This window comes from Palaemon carinicauda, chromosome 4 (assembly GCF_036898095.1).
Source record: "Palaemon carinicauda isolate YSFRI2023 chromosome 4, ASM3689809v2, whole genome shotgun sequence".
Taxonomy (NCBI): domain Eukaryota; kingdom Metazoa; phylum Arthropoda; class Malacostraca; order Decapoda; family Palaemonidae; genus Palaemon; species Palaemon carinicauda.
The window spans coordinates 560,536-576,748 of NC_090728.1; the positions used below are offsets into that span (position 1 = coordinate 560,536).

General features: G+C 36.2%; 1 protein-coding gene across 1 annotated transcript in view; it reads left to right on the forward strand.

The window, feature by feature from the left end:
• The window catches only part of LOC137638988 (protein FAM200C-like), a 23,787-nt gene extending 8,134 nt beyond the window's left edge, over positions 1–15,653 (forward strand). The window contains exons 3-4 of the mRNA XM_068371318.1: positions 4,820–5,595; positions 15,588–15,653. Of these exons, the coding sequence (XP_068227419.1) occupies positions 4,820–5,595; positions 15,588–15,653 (842 nt within the window). The remainder of the gene's footprint in view (positions 1–4,819; positions 5,596–15,587) is intronic.
• The last annotated feature ends 560 nt before the right edge of the window (positions 15,654–16,213 follow it).

Sequence of the window (16,213 nt, forward strand, 5' to 3'; positions counted from 1 at the left end):
CTGTACATACCTGCAAGGGATATTTTTGTCCGAAGTATCATAGGTGGTTCTCAAAATGAAAATTGCATAGCATGTAGTCTCATTCGTACTTTAACGTTTGATTTTTCGATAAACTTTTCGTAAGGAGAACTGTCACAACACTAAGTATGTTCAAACGTCTACACAGAAATATAATCGGCATTTTAATTAACGCACTTCCTTTCCCATTCCTCCTTCCTGCCATCTATTCTGTCATTCCTTTCAGAAACTCCTATTAGCTCAAAACTTTTTACACGACCAAACACGAAGATCAATCCTCTCATAACCTTTCTACATCATAATCGATTTCCTTTAATTTCCACTTAGATTAACAGTTACTTCATACATTCCTAATTTTCCTTCGTTTTAAAAATGCAGTTCGTTTCCAATTATTTTTCTAATAATGGGAAACGGCGTGTCCCTGCTAACTTTCGTTTATCACTTGTTCCGTGACTCACCTTTTTGTCATACCACCATAAAATATTTTTATTTTCAAACGTTTATGAGTCAACTTCTGCACTTACTCCAACATTTTTATGATAATTAACTTTTAGTATATTTACTTTTGCTTTGGTTTTCGAAGCCTTCCAAAGGCTTTCACTAATTTTATATAAAGAGTCGCGATTGATTTAACTCAAGTGACATATGACACTTTTAGTTCAAAATACCATACAACATTTTCGTATAATCTTATTCATAATCTATATCTCGTTTCTCTCTCCATGTTCTCTATTTGCCAGGCCATCGACTACTTGCTTGTGTTTACGCATTTCTTTGTAGACACAATGTATTATCTGATACAATTATTCCAAAAACTTAATTTCTGCAAGTTTACTTATATATAATTATTCTTCTATTTGTTGCACGAGGAGAGCATCCTGATGCATTGTATCAGGAATACCCAGGCCATTGTGATGGCGATGGTTCCCTTTATTGATATCACTAATCCTATTTATACTTCGTAGGAGGCTTCCTTACCAATTGTGTCTTAGAAGGATGGTGGCAGGGCCTGGTAGAGACTTTGCTAATTTTATTATCTAGGCTTTTATCTTAACTAAGTTTAACTGAACCTCAATACCCAATTCGGAGTCTTGGCCTTCAATGTCTAGCTTCTCAAATGAGCTTGGGAGATGGATTAGTTTTACAGGTTTATCAAACCGTTGTTGAACTTCTTTGTCCGAATTGCATTTATGTATCAAAATAAACTCTAAAAAAATAAGGTTAAAATGACTGTTTATTATTATTATTATTATTATTATTATTATTATTATTATTATTATTATTATTATTATTATTATTATTATTATTATTATTAGCCAAGCTACAACCCTAGTTGGAAAATGAAGATGCTATAGGCCAGGGGTGTTCAACAGGGAAAAATAGCCCAGTGAGGAAAGGAAATAAGGAAATAAGGAAATAAATAAACGATATAAGAAGTAATAAACGATTTAAATAAATATTTTAAAAACATTAGCACCTTTAAAACAGATATTTGATATATGAATTATAAAAGTACTTACGTAAGCCTGTTCAAAAAAAATAACATTTGCTTCAAGTTTGAACTTTTAAAGTTCTACTGATTCAACTAACCAACTAGGAAGATCATTCCTCAACTTAGTTACATTTGGAATAATACTTCTAGAGTACTGTGTAGTATTAAACCTCTTGATGGAGAGGGCCTGGCTATTAGAATTAACTGCATGCCTAGTATTACGAACATGATAGAACTGTCCGGGAAGATATGAACATAAAGGATGATCACAAATATAAAAAATCTTATGCAACATGCATAATGAAATAATTGAACGACGGTTCCAGAGATTAATATCTAGATCAGGATTAGGCTATTTAATGGACCGTAAGTTCCTGTCCATCAAATTAATATGAGAATCAGCAGCTGAAGACCAGACAAGAGAACAATACTTGAAACAGGGTAGAATTAAAGTATTAAAACACTTCTTGAGAATAGACTGCTCACCAAAAATCTTGAACGACTTTTTCAATAAGCCAATGTTTTGCGCAATTGAAGACACAGACTCAATGTGTTTCTCAAAAGTAGATTTGCTGTCGAGAATCACGCCTACAGTTTTAAAGTCATACAAAGTTAAAGAAACCTTATCATTGCTGAGTTTTTTTAGGATTCATCTTCATACCCCATAATTTGAACCGTGCACTAAGTTTAGCTAGATCTCTATTAAGGGATTCAGCAACCCCCGATCAACATTCTGGATATGGAATTGATACAAAGAGAGTAGCATCATCTGCGTATGCAACAAGCTTATTTTCTAGATCAAACCACATGTCATGTGTATATAGTATAAAAAGTAATGGGCCAAGAACACTACCCTGAGGAGCACCAGATATCACATTCCTATATTCACTATGGTGCCCATCAACAACAACTCTTTGTGATCTATTACTTGACTATTCAATAAGGATGCTAGGAAACGACCTACCCACTCCCAACTGTTTGAGCTTGAAAACAAGAGCATCAGGATTAACACAGTTAAAGGCAGCACTTAAATCAAGGCTAATCCAAACATAAAAACTTCCTGCCCACAATTAAGGTCTTTCTGTACAGCATTGGAGATTGTAAGAAGGGCATCGCATGCAAACTAGGGAACATATGGTTACCTTCAGCAAACCTATTAAGACGTTTTGCCAAAACACGTTCAAAATCTTTAGATAATATAGGAATTGTGCAAATTGGGCGGTAATCAGTTGGGCTTGAGCTACCACAAACACATTTACATAGTGGAGTAACATTACCAATTCTCCAACAAGTGCTAAAAATCACTTTTCTTGCTAACTTGCACAAAATAATAGATAACTTTAGAGATAAGAAATCTGCATTCTTTATAAAAATATAGGAAGAATACCATTTGGGTCTACATCTCCATAAGCATCAAGGTCCACCATGAGAGCTTTAATTTCCGGATATCGAAAAGCTAAACTGCCATTCCCCTGGCTCCAGGGATGGCATTGTGTTTGAACATTAATGGCTTCTTAAAACCAGTCATAAGGAGCTCAGATGAGTGCCTCATATTAGAAATAAAAAGTTTCTGAGCACAAAATAATATCATGCTGTCTGGACGCAACTGTAAGGTCCTGAATATTTGTATGAAGACAACTAATATTGCAATACAGTAGACGACATTGACGAAATCTAGGACGTACTGGTCCAAGATTTTGCTTAATGTCTCCAGAGAACAAAAGAATTAATGGTAATAAAAAAGACACATCATACTTTACAACTCAATTAACAAGAACGAACAAAAAAACATTCCGTTAAGGAAATATAAATAAAATGATTGATCAAACCTATAGAGCAGTGTTACTCAACCAGGGGGGCATGCCCCCCTAGGGGGGCGCAAGAGGATTCAAAGGGGGGCGTGAGCCTCAGGAGAAAAATGCAGCTATAAATGAAAAAAAAATAAGTTGTGTTATTTTAGACTAGATCAGTTAAATAAAAAAGACATTATAGTAAAAAATATAATAATAATAATAATAATAATAATAATAGTAAAAGTTTTATATAATAAAGTAATATCATCGTTACTAATTCATGCTTTCTCCTTCCACGTAGGCTACCGTAGAGTACATTGCCTGTCGTGGACGTGTATAATACGTGTCCCTTACTGGTGAGCTATGAGATCCGTTTCTCACACCCAGTCCCACCGTACACACTATCAACACAGTCCCTGTCAACACTCCCAGTTTACCACACATGTCCGAAAGTATTTGAACATTTCTTCCTTGCCGTTTCTACAGGCGAAATTGTTGAGGTACATTATCTCAGTTTCTTATCGACCCATTAACATTGTCAGGTTTGTGAGAATGTGAATGAAAGAAAAGGGGAGAGATATATTCTGGGGATTAATTTTTTTTCCTATCAATTATTTTTGACTAGTTTTGTTTTCCCTGTGTCGTTGATGGGCTGCCCTGCATTGGTGGGGTTATTGTCCTTTATTTGAAAAAAAAAAAAAATATATCAGTTTCTATGTTTATCAATATACCGAAATATGTTGAGAGACCGTTGCTAAGATTACTGCAAAATTTTGAAGATGTATATTTTGTTTTATTTATTTTTCCTTCATATTGTAAAAATCATAAGTTAATGGTCTCAAATTTTACTATTTGCAAAAGAAGATGTACTAATAACCACCACTTCATGATCATCTCAACCATATGATCAGTGACCGAGTCAGAGAGGTAGAGTCAGCGAGTAGGGCTGTATTAGAGAGAGAGAGAGAGAGAGAGAGAGAGAGAGAGATTCGTGTGTGTGTATATATATATATATATATATATATATAATATATATATATATATATATATATATATATATATATATATATATATATATATATATATATATATATATATATATATATATATATATATATATATATATATATATATATATGTATGTATATAAAATTTAGTTATAAATGTTTGTATCTCTCTCCCTCTCTCTCTCTCTCTCTCTCTCTCTCTCTCTCTCTCTCTCTCTCTCTCTCTATATATATATATATATATATTATTTCCTCTCCTTTTTTCCTTCTTCTTTTCCTTCAAGGTTAATTTAACGTCCAAGGCTGGATGTATTTCTTATATTGTCTCAATTTTCTGCCAATCTCGTGTTTAGCCTCAAAATTTTCAAAAAATTTTGGATATATCTTTCTCCCTCTTTCTCTGTCCTTCTCACTCATTGATCATGTAGCTGTGATAATCATACTGTGGTGGTTATCATCAAGAGGTGAAAAATACCTTAATTTACAAATGCATATTATCTTGATCGCAGATACGTTTTGCCAGTTTCACTCCAACTACGTTGCAATGAGTGCCAAGAAGCGGAAGTATAACGAAGATTATATTCGTTTTGGATTTGTGTCCCTCCGAAAGGGTGACACAGAGGTCCCACAGTGCGTGATATGTTACAAGACTCTGAGCAATGATGGAATGCAACCCTCACGCTTGGAACGCCACCTGCAAACAGCACATCCTGGTCTAGTTGACAAGCCAAAGGCATTCTTTGAAACAAAAAAACACACCTTGAAGCAAGTGAAAATGGATGACAGCGGGGTATTTCGACAACAATCATCAAAGGTTGTTGAGGCTTCTTATGAAATTTCCATGTTGATTGCAAAGAGCAAGAAGAGCCATAACATTGGAGAGACTCTCATAAAGCCAAGTATACTATGTGCAGCTCAACTCATTCTTGGTAAAGATAGTGCAAATAAGCTTTCCCAAATTTCCCTGTCAAACGATACAGTCCAGAGAAGGATCCATGAACTGTCTCAAGATATCAAAGAACAAACACTCGAACTAGTAAGAGCCTCGCCTGTTTTTGCAATCCAGTGTGATGAAACGACCGATATCGCTCAGTGTGCTCAGTTCTTGATGTATGCTCGTTTTGTGTCAGGCAACAATATAAAGGAGGAAATTTTGTTTTGTTGCCCCAAGGAAAGTTGTACAACAGCAGAAGCCATTTTTAAAGTTACATCAGACTTTTTTAAGGAAAATAAACTTTCTTGGGACTCACTAATAGGGGTGTGTACTGATGGAGCCCCAGCCATGGTTGGCCTGCGTTCTGGGTTCATCACAAAGGTGAAAGAAAAAAATCCTTCTGTAATAAGTACACACTGCATAATTCACCGTGAATCTTTAGCATCCAGAACTTTGCCTGATGAAATGAGGGATGTTCTAAACGTGGCTATAAAGGTAGTAAATTTCATCAAATCTGGAGCCTTAAACAGTCGTCTCTTCAAATTATTGTGTAAGGATATGGATTCTGAACATGAAGCCCTGCTTTTTCACACAAACATACGATGGTTATCAAAAGGAAACATGCTTGAAAGGCTTTATGAGCTACGAGAAGAAGTAATAATATTTCTAGATTCACAGCAGAAGGCAGCCCTTCATGACAAATTCAAGTCTGACAGCTTTCAGATAATTCTAGCTTACTTGGTGGATATTTTTGAATCTTTGAATGCAGTGAACCTTAAACTACAAGGGAAAAATATCCACATCATCTCTCACCACGACACCATTCGAACTTTCATGGCCAAACTCGACCTCTGGAAATGTCGAATTCAGCAGGGAAATGCAGCCAGTTTTAGGAACTTAGATTCTGGGCTCGCTCATGGTAACCTTGACCCTGAGTTAAATATCCTTATAATCACTCATCTAAGCAGCTTGAAAGCAGAATTCACGAAATACTTTCCAGACATAGATGACATGCGTGAATCCTGGAAATTCATTAGGAATCCTTTTCAGTGTGAATTCGCTAATGTTGCTGAGGAAATTCAAGAGGAGTTTCTTGAGTTAAAGTTTAATTCCACAGCTAAGGATGAATTCAACGATTTGGATTTGGAGACATTCTGGATTAAATACCATTCTGTGTAACCTCTGATCTCACATCAGGCTCTTCGGGTTCTAACAATGTTTGGATCAACGTACCTGTGTGAAACTGCATTTTCTACGCTCACTGCTATAAAAACAAAATACAGAAACCGCCTGGATGTGGAAGATGATTTACGTTGTGCACTCTCTAACATTAAACCTCGTATTCAAGATCTGGTATCCAAGAAACAGTGTCAGGTATCTCACTAAATAAGTTAAGCAAGTTATCCTGTAGAAGTGAAAATGTCAATTATCTCACTTTATTTCCTACTTAGTAAATTGACTATACAACCCATAAGGCTTTTTTTATTCCTTTTCATATAAAATCTGCAAGTGAAATTTATCTTTATATGCAAGGGGGGGGGGGGCGTGGCGATAAAAAAATAATTGTGGAGGGGGCATGGTAGTAAAAGGTTGAGAACCACTGTATAGAGTATAGACTATAAAAAAAAAAGTCGGAAAAACTGGTCAACATGGAGGAACCGATACACCGTGCAAGGCTAAATACCCACTAGGATAGCCAATTCAACTGAAGGGAGAAGGGAGGACAGTAAGGATGGTTTTGAGAAGAACTAGAATCAGTTAAGGAAAAGACAACCTCTTAATAAACCACCAGGCATCTATGGCCGTTCTATTAAGCCTGCCCAATACACCATTAAAAACAAAAACAAGAGAAAGAGAGAAAAATTAATAGATAGAATAGTGTGCTGAAGTGTACCTTCAAGCAAAAGAACTATAACCAAAGACAGTGGAAGACCATGGTACAGAGGTTATGTCACTAACCAAGACTAGAGAATAATGGTTTGATTTTGGAGTGTCCCTCTGCTGGAAGAGCTGCTTACCATAGCTAAAAAAGTCTCTTCTACTCTTAGCAAAAGAAAAGTAGCCAAAGTATCACAGTGCAGTAATTATCCCCTTGAGAGAAGAAGTATTTAGTAATTTCAGTGTTATCGGGTGTACGAGGAGAGACGAGAATGTGTAAAGAATATGCAAGACTATTCAGTGTATGTGTAGACAAAGAGAAATGAGCCGTAACCAGAGAGGGGAATCTAATGGATAACTGTCTGGCCAGTCAAAGGATCCAAACACTTTCTAGCGGTAGTATCTCAACGGGTGACTGGTGCCCAGGCCAACCTACTACCTACTGATGCCTAATACCTTCCAGTTAAGTACCAGTCACACAATTATTGATTTGTTATTGAGAAGAAAAAGTAAAAAATCTCCTTTTTTACCGGGAGAAAAGTCCAGCTAATGCCACAAACTCAATGCCTTAGGACGCAACAACTTCAACAAACAGCTGTTTCCCCCTCACTATCCCTTTTTTATGTTGTTATCGAAAACGAGAACAGAACCATCCCCTTTCATTTATGTCTATAATGTTTTGAATGGATAAGTTTATACCTTTCTAAAGTGGTCTCTGCCATTCGGTGCTATTCATTGTATCTTACTTTGCCAAGTAAGGTATATAATAAGATCTCGTAAAATTCGGTTAGGAAGATGAAAAAGGTTTATTGATGGAAGAAAATTATAGATATAGACAGGAAAGAGGGTAGATGGGTAAAGTGTTAATTGTGAAACAGTTATAAGAGAACTTAAAAAGCTAGGGGAAAAGGCTACATTTTTTCATGCATGAAGTCGGAGTAATCTTCTGAGAGAATTGATAAAATGGCAGTGTAGAAAGTGTTGGGGACATGGTATTACTGGGGTTATCAGCATCATCTTCTATGCCTATTGACGCAAAGGGCCTCGGTTGGATTTTGCGAGTCATCTCTATCTTGAGCTTTTAAATCAGTACTTCACCATTTATCTCCTACTTCACGCTACATAGTTCTTAGCCATGTAGGCTTGGGTCTTCCAACTCTTCTAGTGCCTTGAAGAGCCCAGCTGAACATTTGGTGAACTAAAATCTCTTGAGGAGTGCGAAGGACATACCCAAACCATCTCCATCAACCCATCACCATGATCTCCTCTTTCTTCTATTTACCATGAACTCAACTTCATGTGATATTTCTTGCATTATGGTAAGCAAACTTTGTAAGTCCTATGTTGTTCTGATAATAATGACAGCATCATCACAATACTCTATTTCAGCTAATATCCTGTTACCAATCCAGTCCAATCCTTCCCCACCATCTCCAATTGTTCAATGCAATACAAAATCCATGAGAAGGAAAAACAACATAGGTGACAACACATTCCCTGGGAGTACTCCACTGTTCATAGGAAATTCATTTGATAGGACTCCACTAACACTAAATTTGTACTTGCTATTCTCATGAACAGATTTAATCAATTTTACATATTTAAGAGAAACTCCATGATAACGCAGGGCGCTCCATAAAATTGGCTGATACACACTGTCGAAGGGTTTTTCATTTTCCACAAATGCCATCAAAAATGGATTTATATATTCTACACATTACTCTACCACATGTCTTAAAATTAAAATTTGGTCAGTATAACTTCTACCTTTTTGAAAAATCTCAAATTTTCATTAATAATAAATAATTTCATGACAACTGACGTAAGTGTGATGTCTCTATAATTACTACAATCTGTCGGATCTCCTCACCCCCCCCCCCCCCCTTCCACCAATACTGCTAGCTTCCATTCATCAAGTTTTTCCTGTTCATGCCACATTTTATAAGTTAATCTTGTAAGTATTCTGGAAGACACTTCATTTTCAGACAATAACACCTCAGCTGTTATTCCATGGTGTCCTGTGCTTTCCATATCTTTAGTTTTTTAATGATAGCTTCAACTTCAAACACACTGAATTCATTCATGGGCACATTGAGTTTTTCCTGAGCTTCAATTATATCACTCAAAGCATTCCCCTCATATCTCCTATTCATGGCCTCACTAAAGTTTTTCATCGCCTTTCTTCATCTTCTGTTGTTATAACAGATTCATCTTTCATTTCGGTGGGTACATTCTTCTTCCTCTTTAGCTCAGTCGAGATTTTATAAATAATTATAGAGCCTCTCCCTGAATTCATAGCTTTGTCAGCCTTATCTGCATTCCTCTCCAAATATTATCTCCAGTCATTCATAGCTTTTCTTTTAACTTCACTATCAATACTAGAATACTCTATCTTGTAATTTTTATTACTTCCTTGAAAACCTACAACAATCAACTTCTGTCTTAGTCACCTTTGTATAGTATCCCAAGTATCATTTAATATCTACGATTTTCTCTTTTTAACTGCATGTAACAAGACTTCACTACCAACTGTCTGATATATGTTTTTAATATCACGCCATTCTTAATTAATTGTCAGCTCTTCGTCCCTTAAAGTCTCTAAGACTACAAATCGATTTCTATATTCAATTGCATATATTTCTCTGTGTTTATCTTCTAGAAGCTTAGTTGTATTCAACCTACGTATTCTATCTACATTTCTGTTGAGTGGTTTCAGTTTTAATTTTAGCACAGCATTGAGGAGCTGGTAATCACTACCAATATCTGTACCTCTATAGCTTTTAACATTTCTGAGAGTTCCCCTTCTCTCTTTAATAATGCTATGTGATCTATTTGATTTTAGTAATTACCACATGGGGAAGTCCATGTATATTTGTGGATGTCCTTTTATGGGAAATGAGTACTGCCAACAAGACTGTTTGTTGAATAAAAACTTATAAAATGTGCCCCATTTTTTTTCATTTGCAACTTCACCAAGACTCTCAACACCCATTACATTTGCTATACCTTGATTACTCCTTCCAACATTCGCATTGAAGTCACCTATAACAATTTTCATATATATCTCTGGGATTAAATCTATTACGCTCCACAGTTCTTCTTAGTATTCATCTTTCCTTTCTTCAGGGGAATCATTCGCTTATACTCATATTGCACTGCTAAGATTTAAACTTTGAAAGTAACAATCTACTATTTAGAGATCTGCATCTCGTTAATGGATTTTCTGCTTTTGGTGTCATCATCATTCCTACCCCTTCTCTTCCAACTCCATCTGTCCATCTTGAGTAGATATATGTATTATCTTGGTTTAAGATTTCTTTACCACTCCCCTTGTAACGTGTTTCAGTTAGGGCTAAGATATACAAACTATATTTCACAAATTCATTTTCCAGTTGCTGTAACTTCCTAATATGATTCATGGTTCTAACATTTCAATTACCAGTTTTAAATTTTATTTTTATTATCTATAAACCGAGATATTCTTAGCATCCTGTTACGCCTGGGATTGGGGGACATTCTATCATTTCCAATTTCCATAGACTGACTAAATTCATTGAGGATTCACTGGCTAAATTCATAAAATGTTAGCCAGTTCCGTGTAATGCACAGTGCCTATATAACTAAGGCTAGTGACCCAACCTGGTCCATACTAATTCCAGTAAAGCCATCCGCCATGCATCAGGAGCAAAAGCCGAAAGACATCCTGTTTATCGCCTTAAACCCAATTTGTCACCCTGCTGATAGGGAATTCAAGGCGATTTAGGGGGTCATTTCCTCCACACTCAAAGTTCTCGATACTCCACCAAGTTGCTCATCCGTTTATATAACCGTTGGCAAACATAGATTGCTAGGATATACCACATAACAATTCAAAGTTTTTTAATGACGGAAGTGTGACCTGTGTTATAATTTGCAGAAAAAAGGTGAATATTTTTTTTTTTTATATAAAACGAAGCTGAGATAAGGGCGTATTATGTCTTGATGGAGCAGGAAATATTGAAATGGAGGGAGAGAAAATAGGTCATCATAAGCCTTTGGGAGTAAATATTTGTATGATGGGATGAAGAAAGACGAGGGGAGCCACATAGTAAGTCAGGTCATGAAAGTAGTAGGTTATGTGCAAAAAACAAAGCAGAAATATACTGTTTATAAAAGTAAAGATTGTAATTCAAAAGGTGGAATGTATGAAGATATCCTGAACCGCGTACTCTTTATTAGAGTAAAGTGTTGACATTGAGTGCAAGATGAAGAAAAAGGCAAAAAAAAATTCAGATTAACTGTTCGTATTTTATTTGTGGTTTAAAAAATAATGTATGGGCGAGAAAGGGGAAGGGTAAAAGGGATTCTTAATTCTAAATCTCACTCGCCTACCTCTCACCAAAATTTAAGAATTATAACAATTTCTTCATTAAATCATTGTCCTTTGATCTTTCTGAACCAAACCATTTTTTATTTTTATTATTTTTATACACAATATAACCCTGTTGTCTTCCTTTATCTTTCAGCCTTTCTTAAATCACAGAATCCGACCAAAGTGCCAACTCGCATTAATAAGTAGCCTACATTACTTCTTGGAGGAAGAAAAGGCCACTAATTTTTTTAATATATCTCCCTAAACATCAACCTTTGTGGAAATCACGCTACTATCTTTGTCTTAAGGGTTGTGGTGGTCTATGTGACAACGTCCCTGACTTTTGATCGACAGAAAGGGGTTTGAGTCCTGCTTAAACTCATAAGCTCCTATGGTAGCTGAAACTTCGCCATCCTGAACAGCCATTGAATAGCCCCCCTTAGTCCTAGCTTGGATTGAGATGCGGCTTAGGCGCTGAACATATATATATATATATATATATATATATATATATATATATATATACATATATATATATATATATATGTATATATATATATATATATATATATATATATATATATATATATATATATATATATATATATATATATATATATATATATATACGGTCAGTCTCTAGGCCATTATCCTCCATGATAGGGCAATGTCACTGTCAGTTTCCTCGGCCATTCGTGAACGGCCTTTAAACATATTCATTTCATACTTTCCCTCCTACTATAAGTATTCGTTACACTTAATCTTATATACTTATATCAACCAATCACTATATATCTTATGCCAAAAATACTGATATTCCTTGCTATAGGTGTAATGATATATCCATTACTTAGTAACTTCTGCGCAAACTGGAAAATTTTCGATAGAAATGTTATCGTTGTTGTGAATTAAATTTTGAACTATATTTTCTAAAATATAAATGATCAATGCAGAGAGAGAGAGAGAGAGAGAGAGAGAGAGAGAGAGAGAGAGAGAGAGAGAGAGAGAGACTTTTGAGAAACAGTTGTACTTTATGAAAGTTAGAAATCTTTTAGATATTTGTTCTTCCTTAAAACGTGTTTACATTTTCGAATTGAAATATATAACATTTACTGAAAGTCACAATAGAGAGAGAGAGAGAGAGAGAGAGAGAGAGAGAGAGAGAGAGAGAGAGAGAGAGAGAGAGAGAGATTGATATTTCTTTAAGTATATCCCAAAAAATCCAATCACTTCTTCATTCGTTTACGTTTCCTGAACATTACGTTGTGCGTCTTCCATTTCTCTTAACTAAGCAACTGCCTTCTCCGCGTAAGAAAGGCATACAAATCCAGATTTCCTCATAAATGAATTCCGTCAAATAAAATTCACTGTGTATTCATTAAGATGAAGACATCCAAAAAAAGTCGGGATTTAATCTAATAAAATGCTAGAGTTCTTCCATATGAGATTTTTGAGAAAACAAAGGGTGCTAATTAAGCCATTCCTTGATCTTATTACTCATTAAAGCTAGGTACATTTCATTAGAACATAATTACTTGAAATGCTAGTTTACTGCAACATTTGCTTACTCCTAAAAGCTGGGTCTTTACGAGAGAGAGAAAGAGAGAGAGAGAGAGAGAGAGAGAGAGAGAGAGAGAGAGAGAGAGAGAGAGAGAGAGAATTTCCTAACATACTTTCTTAAAGAGGTATTGCTGAAGCTTTACCAGCAGCATAAGGAATTCGATAAAAGAAAGGATGGTTTGTAAGTAGACATTATGAAAGGAAGATTGAACTTTTGGAGTTAGTGACAATTTCGTAAGCAAATATGAACAAGCACTTTAGAAGATGAAAGTATAATAGGTAACAAATAATTGTAGACCGAAAAGTAAATTTTTAACGGAATAAATATTTCATATATAGGGATTCGAAAGAATCATTGACTATCAGTTAGATATTACCAAAGTTGAGGTGGTTAATATATGGTCTAACTTGCTTGTGAGGCTAGAAGTTACGAAATTGGTGCTTGTTAAAAGTTCGAGGAAAAGAGACTCCAGGATTGAATAGAATTACCCAGAAGATCTGGAGTTAGGCGATGATAGAGTAATAAACGGATTTTGAGCAAAGTGAAAAATCTATTTTTGGGTGAGATGGCCATGTTGTCCTGATGGAAGTTCCTATAAGTAGCTTCCTAAGGGATATATGTACTACAGTGATATTCCCAGAGAATTTTACCTTTAGGTATCCAGAATTCTAACTCCTGGCGCGAATATCCTTAAATTTTCTCTCAAGGATATCGCATAATATCAGAGGACGTATTCTTGACACGCCACAAAGCAATCTGCACCCCTAATACCATTTACGCTGGGGGAAAGTGGCAGAATAGAAGGGGAGCCGTATCAAGGTTACCCTAGTTCTCATACTACTATTGAGTATCACAACAGTGCCATATCCAAGATGGCGGACATTCCTTGTAGCATTGAGCATGGTGCTACAGATACAATACTTCGGGAAGAGATACTGTGAAGATCTTTTCTATTAGAAAGGAAGGGTGGATCCATCAGGACGACATGATCATCTCACCCAAAAATAGATCCGTTTTTGGGGCTCAAGCCATGTCATCCTGATGGAAGCGTACCAGAGCATTAATGTATCAGGATTTTCATCAGTGCCTTAACCTTGGGACAACATTTCTATGGTCATTTGGACCAATTGTGACAAATGACGTTACTGTTATCCGTCATCATCTATAATCATAAACAATGTTAGTGCTTCCTGCCCCCTACAGGGAAAAATCATTCAAGACAGTAGAAAAGAGGCCTCAAGGTTAGCATATATTGTATGAATAAACATAAGTATGCGCTGAATATACAAACAGTCTCATAGTTTGTATATATTGCCGAATCAATATCAATGTCTCTTATATCCATTGTATGCAAGCATACAATTATATGAAGAATACTGACTTCAGTAAGTCAAGAACTCAGGCATTTTAAACACGCAATTGTCGGGCAAATTAGGACGCAATTACATTCTAATAGACATTTATTTCTAAAAAATGACTAAATGAATTAACAAGTAAAATGAATGTAGTATGATAACGGAATTATGCCTGTAACATATACATAAATTACATTTCTTTCTTGAAAGTAAAGAAAAGATGAGTGCCACTCTCAGATTGAAGAAAAATTTTATAATAAAATTTCTCTTCGTAATTTCTGTACCGGTGACCTTCTATCGACACTGTGTACTATGTACACATGGCACTAGGGCCATCTGTATAATTCCACACCCGAAATTTTTTAACAGAGTTAGTGTCACCATGGTAACACTCATTCAAAGAAGCTCATACTAAAAGTGATGACCCCTTCTCCCTTTAATTGAGAGTCCCAGTCAATTAGCTGTTCATCGCAGAATTAAATCGCAGGTTTAAATACACTACCCGCCGCCACCACATAATGCTTCAGTTCAAGGCCCTTTTTAGTATAGTGTTTGTAGAACACTCTGGATGATCCCCATCCAGTATATGAGCGAGGACGTTCAAGGTCCCAATTAATTAACTGTTTATGACAGTAATTAGGGGGCAGGTTTTAATACGCTACCTGCTGCTACTACATAGTGCTTTAGTTCATGGACCTGTTTCGCATAGTGTTTGTAAAACACTCTGGATGATTTCCATCCGGTGCATGAACGAAGACGCTCAAAGGCTATATACTGAAAGAAATTCAGTGATGAAACAATTTTTCTCGGATCATGACCTGCGGGAACACTGTCAGGATCTGCTCTACGAATAAAGTAGGTGAGCTTCGCCCTCAGTTGTTTTAGGGATAAGTTTGATCCAGAGGTTTCTCCTTTAAAGAGCCGTCCTCCCCAGAAGTTTGAAGTTCTACGAAGATAGACATTTAGGCACTCTACAGGACATAGAGAGACATCTTCCTTCAGAGGGCAGATTCTCCAGGGGTAGCTCATTCTTAGCAAGAAAGATTGGGTCAGGGAAGAGATTCAGTTCTCCTGCTTCTGTGAACTGAATGTGGCCCTCATCTCTAGATAGGGCCACTATTTCACTATTTCGCTATAGCGCACAGAAAAATAACCTTTTGGGTTAGATCCTTAAGGGAACAATCTTCATTGTTCACAGATGAGGCATAATGTAGGACCTTGTCCAAAGACCAAGAGATGGGCTTTGGTGGTGCTGCAGGCCTAAGCCTTGCAAATGCCTTCGGTATCATGTTAAAGATTTCATTCGCCAGATCCACTTGAAAGGTATATAGAAGATGTCTAGTCAAGGCTGACTTGCACTATTATCGTGTTGGCTGCCAGACCTTGATTATGAAGGTGGACAAAGAATGACAGACAGAAGTTCATTGAAATTTCTCTCGGTCCTTTCTCTTTTACAAAAGCAACCCACTTTTTCCAAGAAGACTCATATTGTCTTCTAGTTGACTTAGAATTGTATTCTTCTAGGAATTCTATATTGCCTTCTGAGATCCTAAATCTTTTCCTAACCGCTAGGGCAAGAAAATCATGAAATGAAGGGTTCGAGTTCTCTGTGATAAATCGAAGGCAATTAACTTCTGAACCTTCTGAAATTGTCCTGGGTTCAGAACTAGGGCCAGTCTTAGCCTCAGTTCCTTCACTAAAGAGGACCGATTGCTCATGGACTACTTGGAAGCCAACAGAGCTACTCCTCTCTGGAAGGATCTTAGCATGTTGAGGACCTTCAGCAGGTGATTGGATGGGATGAACAGGAAATCCTCAGTCCAA